Here is a 26954-nt window from a genome sequence, read left to right on the forward strand (position 1 = left end):
CTTTTTGCTTTCCATATTTTGGGAAGTGGTAGTATGGACCAAAACAAGAAAAAAAGTCCAGTGAACATGTGCTCTAAAATGCTTACCTTAACAGCTGTGAGCACCTTTTCATCTTCGGTACTTTGAACACAACTGTTCTAATGAACAAAAGCTTATAACTTTTAAGGTTTGTATTTTAGAGCAAATGTTTTCTGGACTTTTTTTCTTGTTTTGGTCCTTACCAACAATTCCCAAAATATAGAAGCCAAAGAGCTCGTAGTAAAAGAGATTTGTTTCACAATATTGAAAATCAAGAATATCTCATAGCTCTAAAGATATGAGTTTTAGAGCCCATGTTTACTTGACATGTGTGCTTCTATTATCGTGTACTTTCAGCCGCGTAAGTTTGCGCCATCCTTTTTGATACACCCTGTATACAGTACATAGAAAGTCTATATTCATCTTAGGGTCATGTATTGCCAACAATTTTCCTTTAATAACATGTACAGTCAAACCAGCGACACTCAAAGATGTGTCTGCAGCATTGATCAGGATCTGTTGTTGACCCTTCCGGATAGCCGAGCGACTTAAAGCGCCCACTTTCGGGACACGAGGAGATACGCCAGCCCGGCGGATTAACGACGAGGGCCATCCTGAATGTGGATTTTAGGCTGTTTCGAACATCAGAGTAGGTGAATACGGGGCTGGTTCCCACGCCCGACCTCAGACAGATGCTACGCATAAACCCTTCCAAACTTTAAATCTCTCCTTCGTCACGGGATATCTCCTTACCAAAATCTTTCCCTCCTGTGCAAGTCTTTTAATCTGAGAGTAGCACTCTCAGCCTACGTTATCAGTTATTTGCTGGATGTATTCCAATCTCTGCCTTCCTCTGCACATTTCACCTTCTACAGCTCCCTCTAGGAAGAGTAATTCGGAATCTGACTCATCATGAAGTCCAGTTCTGTTCAGCCAATACATGATAAGTAATAGTCTAACAGTGGAGGTTCCAGCTGTTTATATTTGGGTGATCAGAACTGGTTGACCAGTACCTTTACGAAGAATTCCCATGCAGTCCATGCTCCATAAGCATTGGTCGAAAGACTGAAGTTATTTCCGATGTATTTCTATGACAATATGGCTCAGACATAAATATGATGGAGTACTAGTCAAGCACTAGAGCGGCTGTAGCACCGAAGATTAGAATTCAGTACTGTGTGGAACACTGTGTTTTTATTAAGCTTAATCTCGTGTTATTGTATTCCCCAATGTCCATCTGAAAATTAGTGTAGAACATGGTCTGTGTGCTTATAGGCTTTTCGGCAACACGGGTCACTGTGCGGCGTGCTCCAAGGTGATCCCCGCCTTCGAGATGGTGATGCGCGCGCGAAACAACGTCTACCACCTCGAGTGCTTCGCCTGCCAGCAGTGCAACCACAGGTAAGTGCGGTCCCAACCGTAAAGTAACTTATGGCGACCATTTCAGCAACGGAGATATTCAGCGAAACTCAGTCAAGTAAATTCACTAAGGAGAAGGCGACCAGTCTGTTTTCCACGAAGCCACGTCATTTTATTCTGTCTGCTTCGTTGGCCATAAAAGAGTCAAATGGAAAAGTAGAAAATTGTGCGAGAGAACTATTCACCGACCATACAATGTTTAACTATTAGAATAGCTTATCAGTTCAAAATTTTGTTTGGTGTTCTCAACCTCGGCTTGAGTTCTTTACACTGTACATTAAATTGTTGGGTAACATTTAGAACACTCGGGCATTCCACAGCCTCTTCTAATTTTGTTTAATCATTTGTCTCAAAGCGAGGTTCTGCAAGAAACTGATGCACCTGGTTGCCTCACATCTCATTACAAATTCACAAGTTTATGTATGAGGAGAACTTAACAAATGCAGGCAAAGCCTGGATGAGACGCGGCGACAGCCATAATCCGCATATTACTTTTTTTATTTCAGCTGATTTAGGTCTCCAGACGCGAATATCGTCCGATAAGGCTTCAGATACACTGATGAAAAGTATCGGAGACCCATTAGTGGTCATTAACATGTGGGTATGTCCATCTTCCGCCTTCATGATGGCTTGAACTCTGCCGAGTACACTCTCAATGAAGTGTCTGAATGTCTCTGGAGGAACAGCAGTAAAATGATCTTTAAGATAGTTTCGTTGGACCTTGGGATCTGAATTCGACTAATCCGAAACCTGTTGCAATGTCTTCAGACTGGAACTATGAGCAGTCCAGTCCATTTCTGGAATGTTATTGTCCACAAACCACTACCTCGCAGATGCTGATTTATGACGGGGTGCATTAGCATGGTGACACAGTCGTCTTCATCTGTTCTACTATAGTACACAGCGCACATTGCTGTAAAATGTGTTCACATGCTTCATTTATCGTTTTATTAAGCACAAGAATGGGACCATACTCAAATAACGAAGAACATTCCCACACTGTAACACCACCTCCATAATACTCCACAGTTGGCACCCCATATGATGACAGTAATTTTCTTAAGGCATTTGCCAAACCTAAACTCTTCCATAGAATTTCGACAGGGTATATAGCATGATTCATCATTCGAAAACATTCGTTTCCAGTCATGCGCTCTCCAGCAGCGTTACACTTCATACCACCGCTTAGCATTGGCTACTGATATGTGTGCTTAGTAAGTAGCTGCTTGACCACTGCACGTGATTCTCTTTAGATCCCTGCGCACACCGTTGACTGACCTACTGGTAGCACTGGAACTCAAGAGTGATTTCGCCGGCTGATTTCACGTGATTTTTTACAACCGCACTCCGCAACGCTCGACGGTCCTCGCCTGTCGATAAACGAGGTCTGCCCGGTCTGGTTACATTTCGTTGTTTCTTCACATTTCCACTTCCCAGTCACATCACCAACAGTCGATGTGGGCCGCTTTACAAAGGTAGAAACGTCCCTAATGGATTTGTTATTCAGGTGACATACAATGAGAAGTGCACGTTCGAAGTCTCTGAGCTCTCCCTACAGTCCCATTTGTCTGTTAGAACTTCTTCCCGCCTCCTTGTATTGAGAGGTCCGCCTCTCTTGACTGCCAGTGGTCTATCACACATTATATAGTGGTGTCTGGGTATTTCTGATCAGACGTTACAGATGAGGAAGCTCACGTCCAAAGAATGAGGACGATCGAAGTAAATCACTCACCACGCAACCTGTGGCGGTGCCCCTGTACATCAACATACAGAAAAAAATGGGAACTGGATAAAATTATTTTGGAAACGTTACTTTCATTAAAGCGTATTTTTTGAACACTTCTCAAACAGTGAACATTTTGCGTGTGTTCACAGAACTGGTGTTTTCGGATATCAAAGGCGATGAAACATTTAGTCACGTCTGGTTCTTACTGAGGTAGCCTGTCAATTAAGACGACTACTGATTAAAAACCGTAAATAAGCGATCAGGTCCCAGTGCAGCACTAATTATCAATCGTCTGGAAAACCTTGTACAGTCTCCGTAGCTTACAAACAACAATATACAACCTTGGTAACGATTCAGTTTTTTCAGTGGGAAACTACAGAGAGAAGTAAAGAAACTATCCACTTTGCAATGAGAGATTTTTTAAGTGAAATACACACCAGCTGCCTTAAAGGCAGTACGAGGAGCGACCTGCGATCCTGAGACCTGTGATCAGCAAGTCGCCAATCCCTCCAGCCGTTTATTGCCGCGAGACGAATCCTGATGATGCAGCTCTTTCTTTATTATAGCAGTTGGTCACTTGGCCTTACACGAGCTGAGTGGACCCCGTACCGGACCCCCTACATCAGGAGAAAATCTGAGGAGGTACCAGGATTCGAACCCAACGAAGAAAGCGACGCTAACCATTTTTCTCTCGACCTATTCCTTCATTACTTTTCATCAGTGGCTCTGTGCTGATGTCCCACGATATCTTTCACATTCCGTCGATGAGAATTGTACTTATTTTTTTATTACAGGGGATGGCTATCTCCTGACCGAATACGCTGAGATACCGCTCTGGCACTAATATAAACTACTATCGCAGTGACCATGTCGGTTTCTGCCGTTCCAAGGACTAGAAGAAAACGCCATTCATAGACACAGTTCATAGGCCAGATGCAAAGGTCCAATCAATTTTTCAAAAGCAGGTGTGCTAAAATTCTTAAAGAAGGAACAGAAAAGTAAGATAAAGGTTACATTCCTATATGATTCCATAATTATATATACTTCAAAGTAGCAAGAAAACTGGGCTATAAAATACTCAAGAGGCAGAAGAGGCGTCAACGTTAATGACAAAGAGTTAGTCAGCTACGAAATTACTGAGCTGCTACCGGCGTACTACTGACCGTATATTAACAACTGCGTTGAAATAAATAAGTTATTCGTGCTGATTTATTCACCACTGTTTTCATATAGCCTCTTTAGAATCTTTGATGCTATGTACGTTTAGCATGTTAAGTAAGTAAGAGTTTGAGCTCCAATGTTGAAATGGGTTGTTTACGAGTGATAAGATGCTGTGTATTAATGCAAAAAATCAGATGACGAGGTAACCCATAGCGCGGCATATAAAAATAAAGAAAATGTTTGGCAACCAAGACAAGAGTATAACGATTACTAAGTAAGCCCTTTATGCCAATGAATCGTTAAAAACCGTACAACAAACAAAGTTTTTAATTTGAAGTATCCAATAGACTATTAAAATTTTCACATAGCTTGTCCTAGAAGCAACCTCTGTTTTCTTCAACATGGGAAGTGATGAATGAAAAGAAACATACGCTACTTTGACTTATGCAGTAGGTCAGTGTGCTTAGAGCTGCGATAGCGAGAAAGGCACATACCTTCTCATTCGCCGTTCAGGACGAGCACTGTAACAAACTGCAGCTGAATTTTTTTTTCTGTAACACTGTTTTTCGTGGCAAAAAACTCTCGAAGCAGTTGACATTCTTCGCGGAACATTAATCTTCATGTTACGCAAATGTGGCAGGAGAAGGTGGTGTGTGACAGTAGTGTTTTGTCATGATAACAGACGTGGGACCCGTTGTTTCGGCCGACTTTCCGTAGATTTCTCGGGGTGTTTTACACGAGATCGATAAATTAATTAGTCATGGTACGATAGGTGTTATGACCACTTTGTTTCTAAAGATATTTATGAGAACCGCGAAAGTCAATAGCCGACTGTTTCTCGACTTTGTTTTTCTTTACTACCTCGAGGGAGAAGGCCTACTGTAAAGAATCGTTATCTCCGCCTGTACACGCAAAAGTTCGTTTACTGACAACGCACCGATTTCGGCAAAGAACTTACAGATGTTGTCACAGGATGGTTGCAATTTGCATTTATTCTTCTTCTTTTTCTTCTTCTTCTACTACTACTACTACTATTCCTGCCTTTCACAGATTAGATCTACCGACCTTTTTGGCCTCAGCTCCACCTTATAACTGCCGGTCCTATTTCTCTCTTTCGGTTTGGTTTGTATTGTAAGATAATCTTTGGGATCCTTGTTTCTGTCATTCGTTCTGCGTGTTTCTCCCAATTTTTTATGTTGTTCTATTTTGTCATTTACTGCAAAAATATTCATTTCTTGTCTAATGTTGTCATAAGGAACTCTGTCCAGCCTAGAGCAACCTTAGACTGACCCTAAAAATTTCATTTCAACCCCCTGAACGTGGCTAGAATCTCTGTTCTTCATAACCTAGGAGTCACTGCCACGCAATAGAACAGGTACAGCCATCACTTTACATAACTTAATTTTTGTGACTGTTCGTGAATTTTTTGATGTTCAGCTTACAATGCCACATTTATTCTGATATCTCCGTAATTCAGTGTCACCATCATTATCTCCATCCACAGTAATATACCTCCGTAGGTAATAAATATGCTGAAATTCTTCCAAAATATGATCATCACCTACAATTTTGTTTCATTCTGGCTATTTCCTAAAGAATGTCATAGTTTTATTTATTGGCAGTTTAAAATTATAATTATATCAATTTAAGTTGAAAAAATGAATTGATTTTTGTAGCTCGCCTTTCGAATTTGTCACTAATACAAAGTCATCAGCTTATAAATGTTAATATTTTTATTATTGTTTATATGTATATGGTATATACTTAAGTCTCAATAATAATCATAAAGGAAATTAATAAAAAGGAGTAATCTGAATATTTCTAATAAACTGGCTTTAATTATTTATAATATTGTATTTATAGCTTAACTGAAGTTAATTTCCTGTAGTTTCAGTAGCGAGTAATCTTAAATAGGAACTGGAGCAGAGGATGGGGGGATGGAGACGTGTAGGACGCACGACACACTGCTCACTTACTCGCTCCTGGGATGGAGATGAGATTTGCTTTGTGGAAACAATGCGATTGCACAATACACAAAAATGTTAATTATGCAAAGATTTTTACTCGCCAGTAGAACAACGTTAGACACACTGCCACAAACCTTTTGTAACAATTTTTTTATCCCTTTCATAGAGCTGTGAGGAGGAGTGGGTTATAGCTCCACCCCGCGCTCAGGCATCTGGGGAAGGAAGCGAAGAGCGGGCAACATAAGCACAATCTCCCTTTAACCATTGCCCCCAGAGTTCTACTGCTGGTCGTAAGCACTGTCTGAATCACATGTATCGCACCCTGCGGGTCTCAAGACGAGTCTCCCAATCTTTTGGTGGCAACGTCTCAAGGCCGAGAGAGCAATTTGTACGATGCACACAGTAGGAGATCTTGTTCCCCATCGGAATGCTAATGTCAGCAGTTTAATTTTCTGCCGCGCAGATACTCTCCTCTACAGCTGGCGAAGTGCCAACCAGACCTGTGCTGAAAGAGTCGACTGCTCCGGAGAATGTGGGACACAAGTTACCCTTTAAGTTGGGGTCACTAAAGTGCGCCCTCTAAGCACACAAGCTTACTTCCGCTCAGTCACAGATCTGCTGCATGTTTAAGACAACACTACAGAAATTTTAGGGTTTATCGACTTGTTAGCAAAGATAGTAACATCGTTGGTGAAATACCTTCTACTAACAAGAATGCAGCAGGTACCGTTCCGGTATTCAGCTTGAGTGATTTAGGGACACCACGAAAATTACTGGAATCTCAGGAAGAGAATTTGAGCTCCACTCGTTCAAATGTAACTCTCGCAATTAGGCCAGTATGGTACTGATGACTGAAAGTCTACAGGTTTTTTTGACCGGAATGCCGTGCAGGCATAGGCATACATCGTCGGTTTTCAAACTGAATCGTGAGTGTAGAAAATCTGTTGCTGTAATACTCTCACTGCATGTATTGGAGGATAAATTCCGGTTCCAAGTGTGGATATTCACGATTTACTAGTAGTTTTTTATTTCATAGACTGCAGTACCGAACACGGCTGACGTACGAGCTGAGACCTTCAGTTTGTATAACAACACAATAAGAGCTACTAACTAACACTGGAAACAGAGTTTTGTCACATAACATCTACAAACATGAAATGAATGTAATGGGAGGATATGATTTAACATGCTTGGAAACGGCGCTCTCTCTAAACTAGTATGAACTGACCTAATGTAGCAAGGCGGATATGTTTCATCTACAGTCCATGTCTAGTCCACAAACCACTGCACGTGCACGTTTGTAGCGGAGGTTACTCGATGTAACAAAATTAAAAATAATATATAATTTTCACATTATTTCATATAAACCATTTATAATGTATGTTTTGAAATCGGTCAGTGATATGTTCTGTTGCAGTTTATGTAACAAATAAACTATTTAGAAATTAGATAATAGCTTTCGTTTTTCTGTAGTGATTAGCATGGTTTGCGATAGCCGCTAGAGGGCAAACTTACATCGGTGCTTTATTGACGGACATTTAGTCGGGGACAGTCCGTGACAGAAACTTATAGGATAGGAAATTTTTGTTAATAATACGCCGCTGCAGTCAAAATATTCTATTCTTCCTCTTTCTAAACACATTTCGAGGCTACAACTCTATACTTAAGGAATACAGTGGCATTTTGTTGTTGTGTATGCCTCAGTTTATCATCTAGCACTCAGTTAACGACATAGTTATTAGTTTACGCGAAAAATTATCCCGATAGAGATAAGTAAAATAAATAAACTTTTGTTAATGATTACCTTCATTTACGCACGCTATGATGCACAGTGCATCCAAGAATTTAAAAGTAATCTTTAACTTCACAGAGTAATTTTGTTTCATCTGCTACGTATTGTATCATTTGAACACTGCAGACCGGTCATAAGCTGTTACATTATTTGAAGTATAAATGCAAATAAGGAAGATTTTCACTGGTGCAGAACAGGAATATTTCATCGTCAAATGCAGGTAAGCATTAATAATTATGTACTTCGTTTATCTCGTCCGAGACATCTTTTTTCAACTATTATTAAACAACTATGTCGTTTATTTACCACTATGTGCTTAACGGAAGTGGATGTGGTCAACGAGTCCTTGAAAGCGAAGTTTTGGTCGATCTAAAACAAGAAAATAAAATTTTGTTACCGAAAATGGCGTATCATCATCAAAATTATTCCTAAACTCACACTGATGGTAAGCTAACAATAAAATGTATGTCCCCTTTCTGTTTCACTCCTACATGACCCATAACAAGAAATACTTTCCACTAATCCTCGGTAAATGGCCTAATTTTATGCCCACTGTCATTATACGAGATGCGAAATGAGGAATTAATATGGTTCTTGACAGGTATAGGAACATGGATTCCCCAAGTATTGAGATGAGGCACACCGTAAACCACAGAAGCTTTCTTCTAGCGCCTTCCGAATTAGAATTCGATGAACATTTCTGTAACTCTCCTGCAATGCCTAAATAAACTAGGGATGAAACGCGCGGTTAACGCAACTGGTAAGGTTCTCTGACAGACCAACAGTATCCAAGAATTTTTCAGAAGAGTTAAATTATTACGTTGTATGACATTTGTTGATCTGCAACTGTATTCAAAATTTGTAGTGGCTGAAGCTGAAAAATTATTTAGGTGTCTTACATCTCTCTAGGCATTTTATACTAATACATCTGGCATATGTCATTTACACGGCTCAATTTAAGAAGTCATGTAAATTTCAAATAACTACACATTTCTAGACACTTGATTCCCGGCACTGATACATAGTTAAGCAGTGTACTGTTTTTCTCTTTTAGGGGCTTTATATAAAATACTAGCAACCTGTCCCAGCTTCACACTGGTAGCACTAAAACTCAGAGAACTATGTTAAGTAACTGTTATCATTACTTTCATATACACTGAGGTGACAATAGTCATGAGATAACTATAAACACATGTACAGATGGCGGTATTATCGCGTACGCAAGGCGTAAAAAGGGCAGCGTATGGCGGGTCTGTCAGTTATACTTAGCTGACTCATGTGAAAAGGTGTCTCACGTGATTATGGCCGGACGACGGTAATTAATGGACTTTGAACGCGGAATGGTAGTTGCAACTACACATATGGGTCGTTCAATTTCTGAAAAAATTAGGGAATTCAGTATTACGAGATCCAAAGTGTCTAGTGTGCCGAGATACCAAATTTCAGGCCTTACCTCTCACCATGGACAGAGCAGTGGCCGACAGCCTTCACTTAACGACAGAGAGCAGCGGCGTTTGTGAATAGTTGTCAGTGCTAACAGACAAGCAATACTGCATGAAGTAACCACCGGTATCAATGTGGAACGTTCGACGAATGTATCCGTTAGGACAGTGCGGTGAAATATGGCGTTAATGGGCTATAGCAGCAGACGACCGACGCGAGTGCCTTTGCTAACAGCACATCTCCTGGGCTCATGACAATATCGTTTCGACCCTAGACGACTGGGAAACTGTGACCTGGTCAGATCAGTACCGATTTCCGTTAATAGAAGATGGTGGTAGGGTTCGAGTGTGGCGCAGACTCCACGAAGCCGTGGGCCCAAATTGTCAACAAGGCACTGTGCAACCTGGTGTTGGCTCCGTAATGGTGTGGGCTGCGTTTACATGGAATGGACTAGGTCCTCTGATGCAACTGAACCAATAATTGACTGGAAATGGTTAGGTTCGGCTACTTGGGGACCATTTCCAGCCGTTTATGGAATTCATGTTCCCAAACAACGACGGAATTTTCATGGATGGCAATGCTGCAAGTCGCCAGGGCACGATTGTTCGTAGTTGGTTTTAAGAACATTCTGGACATTCGAGAGAATGGTTTGGCCATCCAGATCACTCGACATGGATCCCACCGAATATTTATGGGATATAATGGGAGGTTAGTTCGAGTACAAAATCCTGCACCGGCAGCAATTTCGCAGTTGGGGACGGCTGTAGGGGCAACGTGGCTCAGTATATATGCAGGAAACTTCCAACGACATGTTGAGTACGTGTCACATCGAGCTGTTAAATTACTCCGACCAAAAGGAGGTCCGACATGATGTTAGAATGTGTCCTATGACTTTTTGCCACCTCTCTGTAAGTTAAATAATTTAAGCGAGACTCAGCAGTAAAGTTCTCAGGAGTCTCGAATTTACCTATTCTATATGTAAGTAGCATTTAGAGTAACAGCCTGAGACAGTGATGAGAGCTTTGAGCTACCGTGCTGTCAGGTTGCCTGACTGCAGCACCAGTTTGGCTTGGGCTTGTTCCAGCCTCCAGGTAGGAGTATCTAGCGCCATCATGATGCTGCAGTCGGGTGAACTATTGCTTAGTGTTCTTATCACAAACCTTCCTCGTGATTCAGACTATGCAGAGGTACAATTTTGTGTTACATTTCCTTATACATACGTTCACACCCCATAAACATTAACTATAAACTAAAAATTCTGTTCTTATCGGCTTAGTATCTGACATGTCCTGCATCACAGGTCTTTTAACACGTCAGCAGCGGCTCACACTGGCTTCCCGGTGGCGGTGGCTTGTGTTGGTCTGGTGTTACGGCTTGGCGGCCTTTCTCCAACCTCATGTGCTCACAAAGATTTCGAAGAGTTCTGCCATTCACCACTAGACGACAATTGTATGGTTTTCACCGCAATGTGGAGCTGTAATTCATCACAGTCCAGACAATTTGCATGAAATATTAATCAACTGTGATTCTTGAGTTTCTCCCGGCGTATTTGATAGTCAAAATATCCACGGGTGTGCTGCCGGTCTATAGTGTCCAACGGGCACAATATTTCGGCGATCATACATGTCGCCATCATCAGGTGAACTGACGGACTGAGCTCCTGTGAACGTGCCGGCACGGAGATCCGTACGCTATGGCTGCTCAGAGGGAACTGGGTTCGGTCGCGGCGGCGGCCGATTTAAATACCCTCCAACCGCGGCGCGCTCCCTCCGCCGTCCGCGCCCCGCGCCACGGTCGCGCGGTGGAACAGATTGCGACGGCGTCTGAGATGACGTCGGAGTGATAGCTCTGTCCGCCGTGGTCGTCACAACTATACGTTTGCTCGATTTACTCTTGATTAACCCGATCGCTGGTTCCCAAGCCTTGCTAAGATTATAGCCACAGTCACGGTTTATGAGGTCGTCATTGGTGCGAATTTCGATGGCCTCTCTAACAACGCTGTCCCAGTATCTCGACGTCTGTACCAGAATCCTCGTGCGGTCATATTCCATGGCGTGATTTTCCGACAAACAATGTTCAGCGACCGCCGACTTGCTCGGATACATCAGGCGAGTGTGCCTCTGGTGTTCACGGCATCGATCCTCGACGGTACGCATCGTCTGACCAATATACGACTTGCCACATTGACACGGAATCTGGTACACGCCGGCCTTCCTCAAACCGAGGTCATCTTTGGCGCTCCCCACCAGTGCACGAGTTTTATTTGGAGGACAAAACACAGTTCCGACCCGGTGTTTCTTCAGAATGCGAGCGATTTTCCCCGAGAGTGCGCCTGTGTATGGAATAAATGCAGTGCCTACCTCCTCCCTCGTGACTTCATCCATCTCAAGAGGTTGTGCTGCAGTGGTTGGGCGGAGAGCACGTTGAATCTGCCACTCTGAGTACCCATTTTCTCGAAATACAGTTCTCAGATGTTCCAATTCCTGGGGTAGACTCTCTGCGTCAGAGATAGTGCGCGCCCTATGTACTAGAGTTTTAAGTACCCCATTCCTCTGTGAAGGGTGGTGGCAGCTGTCTGCGTGCAAATACAGATCAGTGTGCGTAGTCTTCCGATACACCCCATGACCTAGGGTGCCGTCAGCCCTTCTCTTGACCAAGACGTCAAGGAAAGGTAATTTACCCTCCGTTTCAGTCTCCATAGTGAATTTGATGTTGGGGTGTATGGAGTTTAGATGTGTAAGGAAGTCAAGGAGTTTATCCATACCATGTGGCCAGATGACGAACGTGTCGTCCACGTAACGGAAAAAGCAAGTAGGTTTCCATACGGATGACGACAAGGCTTCCTCCTCGAAGTTCTCCATGTACAATTCGCTACCACCGGTGAGAGTGGGCTACCCATGGCGACTCCCTCCGTTTGTTCGTAGTATTCTCCATTAAAAAGAAAATACGTGGAAGTCAAGACATGCCTAAAAAGTTCAGTGGTCTTCTCGTCAAACTTCTGACTAATCAATTCTAGTGACTCTCGCAGGGGTACCCTCGTAAACAAGGAAACGACGTCAAAACTCACCATGATATCTGACTCATCCAACCTGAAGCTGTCAAGGCGTTTAACAAAATCCACGGAATTACGGATGTGATGAGGGCATTTACCCACATAAGGACTTAATATTCCCGTCAGGTATTTGGCCAACAAATATGTAGGTGCCCTGATGGTGCTGACAATGGGGCGTAATGGTATCCCCTCTTTGTGAACCTTCGGGAGTCCATATAGTCTAGGCGGTACCGGACCTTGGGGTAACAATTTCTTAGCGTCACCCTCCGGTAAATCTGCGTCCTTGAGAAGCGCCCTCGTCTTGTTCTCCACCTTCTTTGTAGGGTCAACGCTGATCTTCCGGTAGGAATCGTCATTTAGCAGGCTCTGCATCTTATCAGTGTAGTCCTTATGGGAGACAACAACTGTAGCATTGCCTTTGTCAGCCGGTAAGACAACAATTTCAGAGCGCTCCCTCAGATCACGAATGGCCGCCCTCTCTTTACTGCTGATATTTGACTTCGTTGGCTTGGATTTCGTCAACGCACGACAAGTTTCACGACGTATTTCCTCGGCTGATTCTGGCGGAAGTCGAGCTGCAACCTGTTCAACAGCACTAACAATTTCTGCGACTGGAGTGAACTTGGGGGTGGGAGCGAAGTTGAGACCTTTCTGCAAAACCGAGACTGCATCATCACTCAAAACCATGCCACTCAAATTGATGACAGTCTTGCACGGAACCTGCAGAGATGGTTTGTCAAGGAGACGTGAGAACTTAGCTGTTTGACGTCCCGTAGCCTTCTTATGGGCGGAATCAGCTGACACCCAGGTGACACCATCAATCCAATCCCAGGAACAAGAAGTAAACTTACTAGCCAGTTGCAAATGTAGTTTGAGTAATTCCTGTGAGATAAACTCAAGGCTCCGGCGGGTGAATTGCACTCTCTCACGTACCAATGCGAGGCTGGCTCGTTTCTTGATTCTCTTGGCTGCTGCAGAATCGATGTGATGCATAACCTTAGCAAAATTTGGAACAACGTTCTCGGAACGACATCTCTTTAGAAAGGCAAGAGTACTTAGCAAACGACATCTACGGTGGCGCAACTTTTCAAATTTCTTCATGCTGCGATACATCTCCTCCAAATAAAACTCGTGCACTGGTGGGGAGCGCCAAAGATGACCTCGGTTTGAGGAAGGCCGGCGTGTACCAGATTCCGTGTCAATGTGGCAAGTCGTATATTGGTCAGACGATGCGTACCGTCGAGGATCGATGCCGTGAACACCAGAGGCACACTCGCCTGATGTATCCGAGCAAGTCGGCGGTCGCTGAACATTGTTTGTCGGAAAATCACGCCATGGAATATGACCGCACGAGGATTCTGGTACAGACGTCGAGATACTGGGACAGCGTTGTTAGAGAGGCCATCGAAATTCGCACCAATGACGACCTCATAAACCGTGACTGTGGCTATAATCTTAGCAAGGCTTGGGAACCAGCGATCGGGTTAATCAAGAGTAAATCGAGCAAACGTATAGTTGTGACGACCACGGCGGACAGAGCCATCACTCCGACGTCATCTCAGACGCCGTCGCAATCTGTTCCACCGCGCGACCGTGGCGCGGGGCGCGGACGGCGGAGGGAGCGCGCCGCGGGTGGAGGGTATTTAAATCGGCCGCCGCCGCGACCGAACCCAGTTCCCTCTGAGCAGCCATAGCGTACGGATCTCCGTGCCGGCACGTTCACAGGAGCTCAGTCCGTCAGTTCACCTGATGATGGCGACATGTATGATCGCCGAAATATTGTGCCCGTTGGACACTATAGACCGGCAGCACACCCGTGGATATTTTGACTATCAAATACGCCGGGAGAAACTCAAGAATCACATCATACACCTTTACGGGGAGGAGATGTATCGCAGCATGAAGAAATTTGAAAAGTTGCGCCACCGTAGATGTCGTTTGCTAAGTACTCTTGCCTTTCTAAAGAGATGTCGTTCCGAGAACGTTGTTCCAAATTTTGCTAAGGTTATGCATCACATCGATTCTGCAGCAGCCAAGAGAATCAAGAAACGAGCCAGCCTCGCATTGGTACGTGAGAGAGTGCAATTCACCCGCCGGAGCCTTGAGTTTATCTCACAGGAATTACTCAAACTACATTTGCAACTGGCTAGTAAGTTTACTTCTTGTTCCTGGGATTGGATTGATGGTGTCACCTGGGTGTCAGCTGATTCCGCCCATAAGAAGGCTACGGGACGTCAAACAGCTAAGTTCTCACGTCTCCTTGACAAACCATCTCTGCAGGTTCCGTGCAAGACTGTCATCAATTTGAGTGGCATGGTTTTGAGTGATGATGCAGTCTCGGTTTTGCAGAAAGGTCTCAACTTCGCTCCCACCCCCAAGTTCACTCCAGTCGCAGAAATTGTTAGTGCTGTTGAACAGGTTGCAGCTCGACTTCCGCCAGAATCAGCCGAGGAAATACGTCGTGAAACTTGTCGTGCGTTGACGAAATCCAAGCCAACGAAGTCAAATATCAGCAGTAAAGAGAGGGCGGCCATTCGTGATCTGAGAGGGCGCTCTGAAATTGTTGTCTTACCGGCTGACAAAGGCAATGCTACAGTTGTTGTCTCCCATAAGGACTACACTGATAAGATGCAGAGCCTGCTAAATGACGATTCCTACCGGAAGATCAGCGTTGACCCTACAAAGAAGGTGGAGAACAAGACGAGGGCGCTTCTCAAGGACGCAGATTTACCGGAGGGTGACGCTAAGAAATTGTTACCCCAAGGTCCGGTACCGCCTAGACTATATGGACTCCCGAAGGTTCACAAAGAGGGGATACCATTACGCCCCATTGTCAGCAACATCAGGGCACCTACATATTCGTTGGCCAAATACCTGACGGGAATATTAAGTCCTTATGTGGGTAAATGCCCTCATCACATCCGTAATTCCGTGGATTTTGTTAAACGCCTTGACAGCTTCAGGTTGGATGAGTCAGATATCATGGTGAGTTTTGACGTCGTTTCCTTGTTTACGAGGGTACCCCTGCGAGAGTCACTAGAATTGATTAGTCAGAAGTTTGACGAGAAGACCACTGAACTTTTTAGGCATGTCTTGACTTCCACGTATTTTCTTTTTAATGGAGAATACTACGAACAAACGGAGGGAGTCACCATGGGTAGCCCACTCTCACCGGTGGTAGCGAATTGTACATGGAGAACTTCGAGGAGGAAGCCTTGTCGTCATCCGTATGGAAACCTACTTGCTTTTTCCGTTACGTGGACGACACGTTCGTCATCTGGCCACATGGTATGGATAAACTCCTTGACTTCCTTACACATCTAAACTCCATACACCCCAACATCAAATTCACTATGGAGACTGAAACGGAGGGTAAATTACCTTTCCTTGACGTCTTGGTCAAGAGAAGGGCTGACGGCACCCTAGGTCATGGGGTGTATCGGAAGACTACGCACACTGATCTGTATTTGCACGCAGGCAGCTGCCACCACCCTTCACAGAGGAATGGGGTACTTAAAACTCTAGTACATAGGGCGCGCACTATCTCTGACGCAGAGAGTCTACCCCAGGAATTGGAACATCTGAGAACTGTATTTCGAGAAAATGGGTACTCAGAGTGGCAGATTCAACGTGCTCTCCGCCCAACCACTGCAGCACAACCTCTTGAGATGGATGAAGTCACGAGGGAGGAGGTAGGCACTGCATTTATTCCATACACAGGCGCACTCTCGGGGAAAATCGCTCGCATTCTGAAGAAACACCGGGTCGGAACTGTGTTTTGTCCTCCAAATAAAACTCGTGCACTGGTGGGGAGCGCCAAAGATGACCTCGGTTTGAGGAAGGCCGGCGTGTACCAGATTCCGTGTCAATGTGGCAAGTCGTATATTGGTCAGACGATGCGTACCGTCGAGGATCGATGCCGTGAACACCAGAGGCACACTCGCCTGATGTATCCGAGCAAGTCGGCGGTCGCTGAACATTGTTTGTCGGAAAATCACGCCATGGAATATGACCGCACGAGGATTCTGGTACAGACGTCGAGATACTGGGACAGCGTTGTTAGAGAGGCCATCGAAATTCGCACCAATGACGACCTCATAAACCGTGACTGTGGCTATAATCTTAGCAAGGCTTGGGAACCAGCGATCGGGTTAATCAAGAGTAAATCGAGCAAACGTATAGTTGTGACGACCACGGCGGACAGAGCCATCACTCCGACGTCATCTCAGACGCCGTCGCAATCTGTTCCACCGCGCGACCGTGGCGCGGGGCGCGGACGGCGGAGGGAGCGCGCCGCGGGTGGAGGGTATTTAAATCGGCCGCCGCCGCGACCGAACCCAGTTCCCTCTGAGCAGCCATAGCGTACGGATCTCCGTGCCGGCACGTTCACAGGAGCTCAGTCCGTCAGTTCACCTGATGATGGCGACATGTATGATCGCCGAAATATTGTGCCCGTTGGACACTATAGACCGGCAGCACACCCGTGGATATTTTGACTATTAATAAACTGTTTCACACAAAACCTCCTCGAGAATCAGTCTGTCTTTTAGTGACAACCATCTCAGAATCCCTACAAGTAGTTCCTCTGATTAGCCCGAAAATACGAGGAGAAATCATGACAGAGGACTCTACTTTATACAGGTATCAGTCTAGGCTTGAGGTTCGGCCGACACATTTTCACCAAGGGCCCGATATTTTCAAGTTTCTCTGAATGTCATTATGATGAGACTTAGATTTGTATCGTCTTCAAAGAGTTCCAAAAAAAAAAAAACACCTTCTCTACCGCGTCGTTTGTACGAGGGCTGAGAAGTAATGCTTCCGAATTTTTTATGTGAAAACTCTTAAATCTGTGAAAGAAAATAAATTTTTTTAACATTGTACATCTTATTCTTTCATGTCGACATATTTATTTCTCAACACAGTCACCCTGACGACGCACATATTTCTCCCAACTAGAGACCAATTTCTTGATAGCGGCAGTGTACAAAGCTTGAATTTGTTCACGGAACCACAACATTAAATCTGCTTTCACCGCTTCATCATCAACAAAGTGAAGAATTCGATGGTGTTCTGTAAGGTTTGGAAACAGATGTAAATCGGATGCGGCCGAGTCGGAAATATATGAAGAATGACGGGTGACAGTGAACCCAAAGCGTCGGAATTTTGCGGCTATCGCAACCTCGTGTGTGCTATGGCATTCTCATTCTGAAGGAAAGAGTGCTGTATGTGTGGACGAAGTTTTCTCTGGTTATAAATTCGATTGTAACACGCTGTTTCTCACGGACTGACATAATTACGTTACAAACCGCCATGTTGCACCCTACAATTCAGAGCCCTCTAGCGTCAGACGGTTGCAACATGTGTGAGCGAAGCGGGAAAGTCGATCGAGTAACATGCACGTCATGTAATACCTCTAACGATATTGGGAATGGAATAAAAAATTCGGAGGCATTACTTTTCAACACGCCCTCCTGTACATCTTAAGTGCTGACGATCGTATTATACATCCTTTAGGAATTTCGGGCAGTGTTTGCCTCTAATGATGTATCTTAATGAAAAGCGACTTTATTACTTTATGCTTGCTGTAAATTCAAACTAATCACTTGCATCTGTTCCGATATTCTCTAAGCAAGTATCTGTTTTGCTAGGCGAGCATGCGGTGAAACAAGAAATTTCTGTGTTTCACACGATCGGTGCCTGTGAAATCCTCGGAAATTTCTCAGTGACCATATGGTAGCAGTCAAAAAAAGTTCAAATGCGTGTGAAATCTTATATGACTTAACTGCTAAGGTCATCAGTCCCTAAGCGTACACACTACTTAACCTAAATTATCCTAAGGACAAACACACACACCCATGCCCGAGGGAGGACTCGAACCTCTGCCGGGATCTGCCGCACAGTCCATGGCTGAAGCGCCTGAGACCGCTCGGCTAATCCCGCGCGGCGGTTGGAATCTTTAAGTAAGTTTCGTGAAACCGTAATTTCCGCCGAAAAGTAAAAGCATTATTATGCAAGCAACCCATAGGCCGTCTCTATGCCATTAACAACCATAACGTTTATTCCAGCAGTGCTGGGCGAGCCAGACTTGTAGAAAAGTCCTTGTAGAGTTTTAGAAACACGAAAGACTGGTTCCGTAACTCTCGATGCATCAGCTAGATAAGCGTTTTCCAGGAAAGGCAAAGATAGAAGAGTGCAATTCTGGCCGCCACTGAGGTTGAAGCTGGCATAGTTATTTATTGTCGCGAACATTCTTCGCCAGCTTCTAGTAGTGTATCATTTCTAATCCTCTACTGCGTCTGAATAACGCACCACATAAAGCTTTTACCAACTTAGCATCAACGCAAACGCAGCTGTTACATCACAAGCTTTTGGAGTACAGTCGCTATTTCGTTATTTTAGATCAGAATTAATTAATTGCCGCCTTTTAAATTATTTCGTCTTTGTATCACAATCACAGGATTTAAATTTATGAAGTGAAAGAAGTTAGATGTTAATATGATACGGGGATAATTCATGTTTGACTTTTAATTTATATTAAAGTGGTATATTTTTTCTTTTTAATGGCTACATGGTTAGTATAATAATTTTAAGATACTTATGGCTGTGAGATTCTATAACGCTCAGTTACAGAATAAGAGGACACAGTTAGATGATGTATCGTCTTACTATCTTTCGTATATCCTTTCCCATGTACGAGCGTGTGCAGTGGTGTTGTACTCAGAGGTATCCGGCACATTTCCTGGTAGTAGATGAAATTTAGAAAACCATTATTTGGGAGAGTAAGGGGAGTTTAAAGAGTTTAGGATTACTAGATTTTGTGGTAATGTCCTGAACTAAATCATAAAGCTCTCTGCCACATGTCATGGACTGAGGGCATATAAAGCTGTTGACTGTGGTTCATTTACCAAAAGGAGACGTTTAGCTCATCGGTCCCTTCACAGTTATTGCAGAAGTGTAAGCTACGGTCCGTCACAGGGTTTTATCCTCTCCCTATCCCTCATTCATAAGAGCACACTCACAACGCAATACCACACTGCACGAGCACACTCGACAGTCAACCACACGACACCTATACACTCTTCATAAGAGATCCAAGGAGGCAACGGCAAACCGTCTCCACTAGAACCTTGTTTTGGATGACAGTTAAAAATTACTGAAACTTCTCGTAAAGCTCTTTTACTGAATATGAAACCTACATCGCTCTCTCTTACACGATTTTAAAATAATGGAATAAAGATGATAATTGCAGAATTAGCATTAAGGGATAACCTGTTAGAATACTTCGGCTCTGTTCGCATCTCTGTACTTCAGAAACGAAAAAAGAGGGTTCTGTCCTGTGATCGCCAACACCTTTTCGTGGTCTTAATCAGTGAAGCATTTCCGAGAGATTTCAGACGTAATACAAAGTTTATTCCACAAACCATGCCTCAAAAACTCTGTAACATACATCCTGTCCTCTTGCTGGTTTGTTCTTCTCGTTACCGAACTCAAAATCAGCTGCCTCTGCACCTATCCAAAGAGAATCTTTGCTGTCTCCCTCTCTCTTCAGTTACTGAGTTATACTTAAAAAACATTATTTTATCTATTGTTTCTTTAAATATCGTCCACGTATGACCAGTGTCATCGTAGAGTGACAAACACCACTCTTATTGTCTGAGTATGTATGAATCCAGGAACACTCATACTTCGTCTTCGACTGGCATAGATCTCGCATCTGTTAATAAACGGTAAACTATACAAACCTATTATTAAACGGTGAACTGTACCGACAGCTGGCGTAGTTCACGAGAGATCATATCGTGATATCGTAGCGACATACCCTTTCTTTCTCAGCACATATTTTGCAAGCGCCGTGTATGGAAGTACCTCTAGTAAACACAAACAAGTCGTTTCGCGGAAGGAAACAGTTGTCACCAAGGCGTTTAGAGACGACAAAAGGCAACAGTGTCACCTTGACGGTCGGAGCGCTGCTGCCGACTCCGCTGACGTCGAAATATTCCCGTCGGCGACAGGCGAAGTGCGATCAACATTACACCGGCACGACGTTGGACGCCCGCCGTCGACGTCAGTGTCAGTCGCGTGCGCCGCCAGCGGCGCCACATAAAAGCTGCCGCCCGTCCTCTCAGCAGCAGTCGTCTCACGCATTCGGATTAACATGAAGCTTCTCCTGGTGAGTACCACAGCTCTGGTCATCATTAAAAAACTGCAATTTTTAAAATGTTTGGCCTACTGTAGTGTAAGTACGAAATACGCTAGTTATCTCCCTGAATACTAGAGTAATAGTTGTAGATCTTTTTTCACAAGACAAAGCAGAAAGTCAAATTCGGTACAAATATGTCCTTTAGGGAAAGTGCCAGATATCTTATCAAGCACAGATTTTATTCTGGGTATGAATTCCTTACGGCTGCTTCCAAAATAGTGAAGCGAAAGCAGCATAGTCGTCAGTTGTTAGTCATCGTCAGTCTGCAAGTGAATTTTGCTATGGCAATCGTCGTTCATTTAAGGAATCTCTCATTCTGAATTTATCCTGTAATTTACTAAGAATCAGTGTTTATACCGCTTTATTCCTCTCGTGGTAGATGAGGATAATGTGTTGCGCGTTGAATCTATCCGAATGCATGTTACTGCCTGCCTGTGAAATTAAATCACCTAATGAAGTCACGAAATCCCGTTGCAATAAATTTTCATTCCATATTCCCTTTCTTTCTCTAGCACGTTTAATCGTACGGCACTATATGATAATAAGAATTACCAATACGGTACTCATATGTGACGTCTGGAACCAACACTTGCACACCTGACTGTTCTATTCTCACTAACGAAAGGATACATGACAATAGCTAGTATAACTATGTGGGTAACTTGTAACATGAACTACAGGCAAACGCACTGTAAATTGATAACGAATTTGTATGAATGTATGCAGGCCTTATTGAAATATTGGACTTATTTAAATTCTTAAATGTGCGAGTATTCATTTTACAAAATCAACTGACAATGGCTGTCTGGGCGACAGAATCGCAGTTCGACAAAACAATTTTTAACAACTTGTCTTTTATAAATTTTAATCCTTCGCAGGTTGGTTCGTTTCCTTACCAATGCTAAAACAGGGATAACCTCGTCAACAAATACAGTGGGGACCTGAGCTCCAAAGACAAAATTTCTAAGACTGTTCACATATATTTTTTGCTTCGAGGCATACATTGTTTCCCGTGGCTCGTTGCAGTAATTACGTTCTATTCAGTTTGTTGCACAACTACCTTTGTTTTTGTGAACAATAAAAAGAAAGTAATACGCGAACAACAAAACGTACAATACATGACACGAACTGAGGCGACAACTACCAGGTACAAAAGTTCTGTGATGTATTTTTCGTCGCCGCCGAAAGAATTCAGCATAGCGTCGTCGTCCCGTTCATGGAAAAGCATTGAGTGAACCAACGCACGAGATACGTGTCCGTCAACGCTTCATCAGTAATACTAATCATATTGCTGTGTGTCTCAGTTAACGTACAACGAACGTTGTTGAAAAAAAAATGGTTCAAATGGCTCTGAGGACTATGGGACTTAACTTCTGAGGTCATCAGTCTTCTTAGAACTTAGAACTACTTAAACCTAACTAACCTAAGGACATCACACATATTCATGCCTGCGATTGTAGTGGTCGCGCGGTCCCACACTGTAGCGCCTAGAACGGTTCGGCCACCACGGCCGTCAACGTTGTTGAAAAACACGCCAGAGACAGAACCGATCATTACTGAATGCAAACTTGAGGGTACAGAATAAAACGTACTCTACTGTTCTCAATTGCAAGTACCGTGAGTGAATGGAACAAGTTTGTTTCCAAAAGAGACACAGCGCATACAGTCTGTTACAGCCTCGTGCAGATATTTTCAGTGCGCTACAGACAGAAATTTAAGAGGGGGTAAGAAATCGAAGGAAATGCAGTTACTCTGCAAAGAGCTGTTGGAGACCACGGGTCCTTATACCAAAATAGGCGGAAAGTATCCTTTATAGTCACCGTAATTCGTTATCACTTTCTTGTATTATCACTGAATATTTAATAGCAAATTCCTTACCTAGAACTGAAAAAGCAGTTTATAAAATACTAATTAATCAGTTCAGGGTAAGCTGTCTTTACAGAAACTATTGTCATGAAAATTAATGAAACAGTCAAGAACGCTAGCAGATTGCTAGAAAAAGCAGATAAACTGTTTCCTGCATCTCACTTAGTGCACTGACATTGTTTAGTTCCGGTATGATGGATGTAGAAGAATTATGGGCAAAGTTTAAACAGATTGTAAATCGTTCTCTGGAAAAGTATGTGCCTGGTAAGTGGATTAAGGACGAAAAAGACCCTCCATGATTTAACAATGAAGTTCGGAAAATGCTGAGGAAACAAAAGCTGTTACACTCTCGGTTCAAAAGAGAACGCACAAATGACGACAGCTAAAGATTAGTACAGATTCGTGTGTCTGTGAAAAGAGCCATGCGCGAAGCATACAACAACTAACACCGTCATACCTTGACAAAAGATCTGGTCAAGAACCAGAGAAATACTAATCATATGCTTTTTCATCTAACGCTTCCATCCAATCACGTGTCGATCAGTCTGGTGTGGTAGTTGAAGGTAGCATTTAAGAAATCGTTCACGCAGGAGAATCGTGCAAACGTGCCGTCCTTTGACACATCGCATGGCGTACAGTCTGGGCGACAATATAATAAGCATCCCTGGCGTAGAGAAACAACTGAGAGAGCTGAAAACTAAGAAGTTGCGAGGTCCGGATGGAAACCCTACTCGGTTTTGTACAAAAAGTACTACACGGCATTGGCTCCCTACATAGATAGCATTCATCGCAAATATCTCACCCAGGACCAAGTCCCTAGCGACTGGAAAAAGCGCAGGTGAAGTGGACAAAAGAAGGGACCCGCAAAATCACAGAGCAATATCCCTAACATTGGTTTGTTGCAGAATCCTTGAACATGTTTTCAGTTCAAATATAACAAATTTTCTTGAAACCAAGAAACTTACGCCCACGAATCAGCACGGTTTTAGAAAGTATCGCTCATGCGAAACTCAGCTGGCCCTTTCCTCACATGATATACAGCGAAAGGCAACAGGCAGACATTTCTAGATTTCCAGAAAGCGTTTGAAACGGTGCCCCGCTGCAGACTGTTAACGAATCTACGAGTATATGGAATAGGTTCACAGATATGTGAGTTGCTCTAAGACTCGTTAAGTAATAGAATCCAGTGTGTCTTGTTTGCTCAAGATGCTGTGGAGTACGGGAAGGTGTCGAAGCTGAGTGACTTAGACAAAATTTTCAGCTGGTGTGATAAATGACAGCTAGCTCTAAATGTAGAAAAATATAAATTAATGCGGATGAGTAAGAAAGCAAAACCGTAATGTTTGGATATAGCGTTAGCAGCGTCCTGCTTGACAGAGTCACATTTTTCAAATGTCTGGGAGTAGCGTTGCAAAGCGATAAGAAATGGAACGAGCATGTGAGCATTACGGTACGGAAGGCGAATGGTCGACTTCGGTTCATTGGGAAAATTTGGGGAAAATGTTGTTCATCTGTAAAACAGACCACACGTCGGGTGCTAGTGCGACCTATTCTTGGGTACTGTTCGAGTGTTTGGGATCCTTACCACGTCGGGCTGAAGGAGAACATCTAAGCAATTCAGAGGTGGGCTGCTAGATTTGTTACCGGTAGGCGCGAATAACACCTTCCCTTGAGGGAAGGTGACGTTCTTTCCGAGGAACACTACTGAGAAAATTTAGAGCCCGACATTTGAATGTGACTGCAGAACGACTCTACTGCCGGCAACATACTACATTTCGCGTAAGGACCACTAAGATAAGCCACGAGAAATTAGTGCTCATAAGGAGCTATATAGATAGTCGTTTTTCTCTCGCTCTATTTGCGAGAGGAACAGGAAAGGAAATGACAAGTAGTGGTACAGGGTACCCTCCGCCACACACAATACGGGAGCTTGAGGAATATGTATGTAGATGTAGATATTATTAATTCAAAGTAGAATGCAGTAGTTATAATTTTGTGTTTTCTGTAGAAGACGGCAGAGTATTACCAGCACTGATACCATGTGTTGTGCGGCAGGTCCTGTTTGTCGCAGCGGTGGCGTTTGCAGTGGCAACCGCCATGCCTCACGGAGGAGGTGGTGGACTGTTGTACCCGGGCGGTGTCTACCCTGGAGGGATCTACCCGGGCGGTATCTACCCTGGAGGGATCTACCCTGGTGGCATCCCCGGTGGAATCTATCCTGGCTTCTTCCCGGGATAGGCATCTGATGCTGATTTGATTCATCGATGGGTTTTCTTGACGACACCTTACTAACAGTGTAGCCTCTGGTTTCAAAAAAATAAAATGCAGTAACACTTAATGTTGTATTTAATTGCTCAATACCTAAGGCGTCCACTGGTTGTATCATTCCCTTAGAGGAAGAGGTGGTATGTTGGGCCCCCATTTTCATTTTTTATATTTATTGCCACAATTTCATTACTATGTACATAAGAGTTGCTGTGCACATACAATGACATATCTTTGACTTATTTATCACACAGTTTCTCAGGAGTGATGAATGTGGCAAAAAACGAAGTTTGTTTCGTGGAACTTACACAATCTGCGAAAAATGATTTGCTGATAATTTGAGTCCCACAGGATAAACTCACAAGATTAAACCAGAATTTACAAGGAAGGCAGTTTTATTAAATTAGATATAATTATAAGAGTGTACAATGTGGAATTCCACTTGCTCATCGTCCCAATTCTTAAATTTATTTGAAAAATTATTTTTATCACCATTCACACAGCTTCAGTATTTTGAAAAACACTATTCGCAAACATCTATTCACAAAAATCGCACAAATAATTGTCAGTCTCTAGAACCAGTACACTCATCGTGGGCCCACATTTCACAAGCATCCATTTCTTCTTACACTCTTTCCTGTATTAACTTCCTCAAAAGGCAGTCAACAGGAAAGAGCCTGTGTAGGGTTGATCTACGCACTGAAACAGTTTTGCTGCACTTTTTGCCCATTCTTTTCTCTGACAGTGTATGTAAAGCCTTATTATGTCTTCTTTACCCCAAGTTCTTATTTCTTGTTTCCCCCTAAGCGTAAACTCTTTATCAGTCATCTGCAACGCTAAATTTCCCAGAAGCAGTCATTATAATTTGGACTTTTTTTGTTGGGGAGCTCATACACATTTCCAGGGGTGATAATACATGTTTGTGTACATAAACTTATCGTCTTTCCTTAAGCTTAAACTACAATATTAACACTGGGATACAATCTGTGGCATATTTGCAATAGAAGTCAAACATCATAATGAGTACTCTCACAGACATAACTATAGTAATACTGCTCCAAATGCCTACCTGACAAAGTTTTGTCGGCAGTCGAAAATGAGATAAACTCGCTGTTCACTGGTAAAACTAGCTACTGCGTCGGGGCTCACAGGCAAGACTGCAGATTACTACTATTAATTGAGGCATTCACGACGAGAAGGCACCGTATTGTTTATTATATATTTAGGGGTCCAAATTATCCGCAGGGGCTGACGATACTATACTTCTATTGAAATGCTAGGTCAGACTTATTGCTAGAGAATACAAACAGTACGCCCGTTGATGTTGGCAGAAGCAAATTATTATTTTTGTATTAATGAAGACAGGTTAGTAAAACTTATCTGATCCATTATGGAACCTCTAACTGTGGTTGAAATATCGAATAATTTGCATGATACGGCGATCAGTGACTTTATAATGCTTGTTCCGACAACTGACTCTAACATGTCAAAGAACGTTATGTGGCGAAGTCTCATTCTCAGCATATAAGTCTAATGTTCGAACACAAGAAAGTAAACAGAGTTCAAGAAGAAAACAATCTCCACCAATTTCATCCCTACCAAAGCCGATAAATCAAACAGATTAGTTCATTTGAACAAAGGTGATTACGTTGTAAAAGTGAATCACTCTCGTAGTAATTCCGATTCCCAACACCTACAAAAAAATCCTATTTCAGCTTTCAACGAGCAAATAAAAAGTATTATGTCTGAAACCAAAAGCTGTGTGATAGTTAATATGAACAAGACTTCTTCTAGGTTACATAGCTTACCCAAATTACATAAAGATGGTGCTCCAATACCCACGTTAGTGTCTTCCCTTTCTGCTCCATGTTACCTACTAGCGAAAGACCTCAATTATATCATAAAGCCAAAGTATGCTATCAAAGATTCTAAGGCTCTTGTTGATTTATGCAAATCCCACCCAGTTCTAAACTAGTAGGTAATTTACAAATGTCCCTAGAGATGAATGCCTAGAAAAATCACATTAACAGACTCTTCTCACTAAT

General features: G+C 43.2%; 1 protein-coding gene and 1 long non-coding RNA gene across 2 annotated transcripts in view; both read left to right on the forward strand.

The window, feature by feature from the left end:
* The window catches only part of LOC126474605 (LIM domain only protein 3-like), a 1048859-nt gene that overhangs the window by 824304 nt on the left and 197601 nt on the right, over positions 1-26954 (forward strand). Inside the window, exon 5 of the mRNA XM_050102081.1 lies at positions 1294-1419. Coding sequence (XP_049958038.1) covers positions 1294-1419 — 126 coding nt within the window. The remainder of the gene's footprint in view (positions 1-1293; positions 1420-26954) is intronic.
* Positions 20423-24982, forward strand: LOC126475282 (uncharacterized). Its single transcript, XR_007586687.1, has 2 exons — positions 20423-20748; positions 24700-24982. It is a non-coding gene; the product is annotated as an uncharacterized LOC126475282 (long non-coding RNA).

The sequence above is a fragment of the Schistocerca serialis genome, chromosome 4 (assembly GCF_023864345.2).
Source record: "Schistocerca serialis cubense isolate TAMUIC-IGC-003099 chromosome 4, iqSchSeri2.2, whole genome shotgun sequence".
Lineage (NCBI taxonomy): Eukaryota > Metazoa > Arthropoda > Insecta > Orthoptera > Acrididae > Schistocerca > Schistocerca serialis.